The sequence below is a fragment of the Rhea americana genome, unplaced genomic scaffold (assembly GCF_003343005.1).
Source record: "Rhea americana isolate MKP2758 unplaced genomic scaffold, rheAme1 scaffold_12, whole genome shotgun sequence".
NCBI classification, from domain to species: Eukaryota; Metazoa; Chordata; class Aves; order Rheiformes; family Rheidae; genus Rhea; species Rhea americana.
The window spans coordinates 5,899,369-5,905,700 of NW_028185261.1; the positions used below are offsets into that span (position 1 = coordinate 5,899,369).

Here is a 6,332-nt window from a genome sequence, read left to right on the forward strand (position 1 = left end):
GCGCTGGGAGCACTGGGAGCACTGGGATGGGGCACTGGGAGTACTGGGGCGCTGTGCTGGGAGCACTGGGAGCACTGGGAGCACTGGGATGGGGTGCTGGGAGCACTGGCCGCTGTGCTTGGAGCACTGGGAGTACTGGGATGGGGCGCTGTGCTTGGAGCACTGGGATGGGGCACTGGGAGCACTGGGGCGCTGTGCTGGGAGCACTGGGATGGGGTGCTGTGCTTGGAGCACTGGGAGCACTGGGAGCACTGGGAGCACTGGGATGGGGCACTAGGAGTACTGGGGCGCTGTGCTGGGAGCACTGGGAGCACTGGGTCATAGAATCACAGAATGGGTAAGGTTGGCAGGGATCTCTGGAGATCATCCAGTCCAACCTCCCCGCTCAGCAGGGTCACCTAGAGCACGTTGTCAGCATGGGGTCACTGTTCTGGAGCACTGGGATGCTGTGCTGGGAGCACTGGGATGGGGTGTTGGGGGCAYTGGGCACACTACGGTCTGTGCTGGGGGCACCGGGTGCACTGGGGCAGTGCAGGCTGCGCCTGGAGGCTGCTCCGTGGTCGACAGAGCGGGTGCCTAAGGGGAGCTCTGCACCCTGCGCATGCAAATGCCCCTTCCCGTCGCTGCTGGTATATTTGGGTTGGGGCTTTTTTAAAGCCAGATGAGCAGCAGACAGAGCAGGGAGGAGGTGGGGAAAGGAGCACCCTAAGCGGCAGCAGCCCAGCGCGGCGAGCAGTGCTGTCGCCCCGCCTGGCATGGGGGCCGGCAGCGCCTTGAAAAGGGTAAAGGGCACGCGCGAGGCTCCGGCAGCCCTGTGCCGTTTCTGCCCGGCTGGGCGGCCAGCAGCCCGTGACACTGGTCCTGYGGTTCGTTTTGGGAGCACAAGGCTAAACGCTGCACGCTCAGGGACTGGGGAGGGGCAGAAAGCTGCGCCTGGGTCTCGCAGCCTTTTATGAAACTAGGAGCAGGGGCACAGGGCTGCGTAGCCAGCACAGAGGGCCCAGCCAGAGCTGAATCAGGGAAACGTCCCTGCAGACCCAGCACGAAACTGCAACTTGGGAAATCCACAGCAGGAAACGAGCCATGTTTATAAAACGTTCAAGTCCCCTGGTAGCAACTTGTTTGTTTGAAATAAGCTAATTTCCTGCAAGATACTAAACAGTTGCAAAGATAACATCCGCCAGCGCGTCCAGGCAGCAGCGCGAAGACGGCCCAGGCTGCGGGTGCAGCGGGGAGATGGACTGCCCTCCGCGCCGGGGAGCCCCATGAGGCCCCTGCGGCCAGGCACGCGCAGCTGGGTGCCCACTGCTCTCGCAGGGAGTAGCGGCACCAAGGAGCTCGGCTGCTCGTGGGCACCCGTGGCCTCGCAGGCTGGCAGGCGCATCACCAGCGAGGGGATGCCGGAGGCTCAAACGCCGGCTGTGCCGGAGCGCCGGAGCCTCCTGCCTCCCTGCCTGGCTGGCTGCGAGCTCCTGGCCCTGCCACTCCCCGTGGGGTCAGGCCGGGCCAAACGGGTGCCAGGGCTGCCCGCAGCCCCGCGCCTGGAAGAGGCCCCGGGTACCTCGCAGCTGCAGGAGGCGGCTGGCGCGGGGAGCGGCGCACGGCGCGGGCCGCGCTCCGGCAGCAGCAGGTGCTCGTCGCGCGGAGCGGAGCGGGGCGGAGCGGCCGCGGCCGCGGCCCCGGGGTGCGCCCCGAGGGGCCGCCGCACTCCCCGCCGCCGCAGAGCCCGCGGGCAATGAAAAGTTGATATTTACTTTTGTCTGGTTTGGGGGCTGTAAAACGCAGGACACCACACTGCAGTCTAAATTCACATTTCAAAGGGCTGACATAAAACGCTCATTAATGGAAGGCTGGATTTTGCAAACAACGCCTAGAATGTTTCCTAAATATTTCATGGAATGTTTAGGGAGACTTTAACACGTTATTAAAAAAAAATCTGACAAGTATCCCATTTTCGAGCTATGAATCATGCGCAAGAGCCCAAGAACTTAGGAGATGTGTGTGACTTTAACATTAGCAGGAACAGCTCTCCTCGCAAAAAACCAAACCCACGTTTAATCACAGGAAACGCTGGGGTGTTTCTCCGGGCGATCAAACTCAGACTCTCAGTGCCTAGAAATTAGATTATGTGGGTGAAAAATAATCACGGCGAGGATAAAGCTTGGGAAGCTACTGAAGAGTACTCCAGAAATGCTAACGACGAAGGATTTATCTTCATTTAAATGGTCGCCATCAGCATCGTTATTACTAGCAAAGTTATCACTGAAGGGAGACTTTCCGACTGTCACGTCTGCTGAGCGTGGTAGCCCGTGTCCCCCGCAGCGTGCGAGAGACGCTGCGCTCCACACCACCCGGAAAAGAGCGGAGGGATGAGCTAACTGAGCCACAGGTAACTCTGGAAATAGGGGGCTAAAGATGATATGTGTCTGCTAGTTTGATGCCTGTAGGCAATAAACCCGTATCATTTTAGCATTTTWAATTTTTAAATATGTAGCATTTCTTGGCGGTGGGGAGGGGAAAAGGAAAGGGTTGGAAAGAAACCTGCCGCTAGAATGAAATGACACGACTACGGAGTGTTTTGAATCACGAAAGTATTTAATGTCCTTCGGTTATTCTCCCCCCCCCCCGCACCTATCATACCGTACAGCGGCGAGTATTGTCCCAGAGGGGAGAAAAATCACCGGCTAGCTTCCTCGATAAGCAGGGTTATAGAAAGTCTAAAGGAGATTGTATTTAAGGWCGCAACAAAGAAAATATATTAGAAAACAGAGATTATAGTAATTATAGAACATTTCCATTTCTAGGCAACTGCTGTATGTACACTTAAATCGGTGCGTGCCGGCAGCAGTAGTACTTGCAAAGTCTCAGTATAAGGTTTGCTCGTGCGAGGATGTGTGTGKGGGGTGCTTGTATAATTCTTAAATAAAAGTACTAATGCAGTCAGAAACGGGAAGGGAAAAGTAAATAGATGTCAGCGGCAGGAGATTCTCTGTCCGCTGGTCTTCTTCCAGCGTGTCCTCTCGTTGTGATCTAAAATCCGCCTCCGAAATAATAATAAAGAAAAGCATTATCTAACATTTAGCATGTAGTTCTGCCCGAGGACAAATGAGAAAGAAGCTGCATCATTAGGACCTAAAAGGCAACAAAACAAAAATCAGAGCATAATGATGCACCTAAATGAAGGGGGAAATGTTGCACAGCTCATTTTATTAATCAGACTGTCAATTTCACCCCAGAGGCCAAACCCCAGAGCAATTCCAGCAGGATCTGATCACGCTAAGGACAAGCGCTTTACTCCTCACTTCTTGTCTTTCTTTCTTTCCACCTGGATATATTTGTCTGCTCAGAAGCCGCCTTCATTATCCACTGACAGGAGCTTGTATTTATTTGCTTATAAACCTGTTACAATAAATGATTATTCGAACAGCGTCATTCGTACCTTAATGACGAGCACCACTTTTTGATGAATGACATTTCGGGCTAGAAAGGATGTATGGGTCATTTTGACCAGTCATTCCCTCGCTTTGGCATCCCACAATTTTTACGCCTCCCTCAAAAAGAGATAATAATATTTAGAGACACTTGCCGGGCTGAATGTGAATTAGCCCCTGCTGCAGCTCATCATTAGTACAGGACCAGCCCTGCAACTTTGACATTTTTTATAAAGCTGAGATGATGGAAAGAATAAGAAAAGAGATGATCCTGATGGAGAGAGGGCTACACAGCCCTACAGCTGGCAAAAGGCTCTCGAATTTGTCAGACTCAGCTGGAAATGCCGTGCTGGAGGCCCTCGAAAATTCTCAACACAGTGGTCGCCTCAGCCCGAGACTAACTTCCGCCTCTCTGCATAGCGCTATAGGGGACATCTCTGCCAAAGGAAAATTTGAAATAGACACTTTATTCAATCTTCAACATCCGAGCAGTGAAAGCACCGTCTCGTCCGAAATCCCTTCGTCGGAAAGCAGGAAGAAAATTAGCCTTTATTCGGAAGTTGCTCAAGAGGCAGATATGAACAGTGATGTGGAGGTGGGCTGCTCCGCACTCCGCTCCCCAGCCAGCCTGACTTCCTCCCAGCTGAAGGAAAACAATAACAAAGGTAACTCTTCGTTTATCATCTCCATCTAAGCCCTGCACTTTGCAAATTGGATTTTAAAAAACAAAACAAACCCACCGCCACCAAAGTTGCTCGCCTCTAGAAACAGCGCTCTCTCTTCTGCAAAGACAGAGCTCGAGGCTGTAAAATATTATTGTGATTACTGCCTTATCACGACAGACGAGATACAATGCCCGGATAGCTCCTGTGCTGGTGTGTGTGTGTGTGTATGCCCAAATTCATTGGTATGTAGATGTATATATCCAGAATATATGCGGGCACAATTATCCACCCACCTATATTTAGGGAATGCTTTCTCCTTATTTTTTTCTAGAGCTCTTAGAGCTCTCTGTATCTCTCCAGCTATTTATATATGTATATATATATGTGTGTGTCTGTAGGTTAAATAAGAGAGGGGGGAGAGAGAGAGAAGTGCGTGGAAAACGTCTGTATTTGTTCACGTTTGCCCTTCTCTGTGTGTGTGCAGCGTGCCATTGTGTGTGCATTTAGCAGTAATTGGGCATTGTTCGCTTTCCCTCTGTTTGTAACAGAGGATTTTAGACAGCCTCGGCTCGTTCCCACTTTGCAGGGAGTGTTGGTGGACGATTGTTGTCATTATTGCTGGAATTGGGGAAGAGGGAGCCAGGTGAGCAGCGGATTTCCTAGGGGCCACKGTGCATACCTTTTTCGTCAAATGTGCCAAAGAAAGGAAGGAATCCTCGACGTAACGAGAGGGGGGAAAAATTGGCTTTATGGCTGCTCTTATTTCGTGCGTCTCAAACGAAAATAAGAAAGACTCTCGAAGGGGCAAAAACCAGCGCAGAGCCCCGAGCTCTGGGCGCCAAGCTCCGGCCCGTGCCCTTGCCCTGCTCTTCCCGGGGCTCGCCTGCTCCAGACACTGCCATGCTGTAATTACCGAAAATGCCCGATTTACTTAGAATAACGCGGTTATGAAGTGACTTAAAAAAAAACCACCCCCCAAAACAAAACCCAACTTTATTGATTCTATTAACAGCAGCAATTTGTAACACTGACAGCTAGCATTAATTATCGGCGCGCAGGACGCGGCTCCTCGCCCCGCGCGAGCCGCGCAACCGCAGCCGGTTTCAGCGCTGTGCGCTCGCCCCGCAGGCTACGCGGAGAGCAGCCCGGCGCCCAGCACCGCCGCCGCCGCCGCCGGCCCCGCCGCCGCCGGCCTGCACGGCCCCGGCGCCCTGGGCGCCTCGGGCTCGGGCGCCGACCAGGTGCGGCGGTACCGCACCGCCTTCACCCGCGAGCAGATCGCCCGCCTGGAGAAGGAGTTTTACCGCGAGAACTACGTGTCGCGGCCGCGCCGCTGCGAGCTCGCCGCCGCCCTCAACCTCCCCGAGACCACCATCAAGGTAGGCCGGCCCCCGCGCCGCTCCGCGCCCGCGCAGAGCCCCGCAGCAGCAGCGGCGCCGCCGCGAGCAGGCTGGCTAGCGAGCCCTCTCCCTCGGGTAAACAGCACGGCCCCGGCCCCCGTTCGCGGTTGTTCCTCCCGCTTGTTTGCTTCTCCGCATCGAAAACTTTTTATTTGCTCTTTTATTTTCCCTGTCAATTTTTATTGCGTTAGCGCGTTTCCTAAGAGTAGAGGGGAGAGAAAATAAACACAGCTATCAGAAAGGGCAGGGGGAGGCCGAGGCGGAGGGATGGACGCGGCGGTGCCATATGGTAATAGCCCTCCGCTGCGGGGGGAGAGGGGAAGCCTCCGGGGACACCCGTGGGACTCGGGCCGCAGGGAGCCTCCGCGGGGCGGCGTTTGCCCGGCTCCCCTCGGGCCGCGGGCGAGGCGGCGGTGGCCGAGCCGGGGGCCGCGGCGGGGCGCGCAGCGGCGCGGAGCGGGGCTAAGGCCGCGCTGTGCTTGTGTCCCGCGCAGGTGTGGTTCCAGAACCGGCGCATGAAGGACAAGCGGCAGCGCCTGGCCATGTCCTGGCCCCACCCGGCCGACCCCAGCTTCTACACCTACATGATGACCCACGCGGCGGCCACGGGCAGCCTGCCCTACCCCTTCCACTCCCACGTCCCGCTCCACTACTACCCGCACGTCGGGGTCACGGCCGCCGCCGCCGCCGCCGCCGCCTCGGGCGCCGCCGCCTCGCCCTTCGCCACCTCCATCCGCCCGCTGGACACCTTCCGCGCCCTCTCGCACCCCTACTCCCGCCCGGAGCTGCTCTGCAGCTTCCGCCACCCCGGCCTCTACCAGGCCCCCGCCGCCGCC

The 6,332-nt window shown here is 56.0% G+C and overlaps 1 protein-coding gene across 1 annotated transcript in view; it reads left to right on the forward strand.

Moving 5' to 3' along the window:
• Positions 1–3,209: 3,209 nt before the first annotated feature.
• The window catches only part of EVX2 (even-skipped homeobox 2), a 4,064-nt gene continuing 941 nt past the window's right edge, over positions 3,210–6,332 (forward strand). Inside the window, exons 1-3 of the mRNA XM_085321677.1 lie at positions 3,210–4,096; positions 5,225–5,475; positions 5,991–6,329. Of these exons, the coding sequence (XP_085177803.1) occupies positions 3,673–4,096; positions 5,225–5,475; positions 5,991–6,329 (1,014 nt within the window). The 5' untranslated portion in view covers positions 3,210–3,672. The remainder of the gene's footprint in view (positions 4,097–5,224; positions 5,476–5,990; positions 6,330–6,332) is intronic.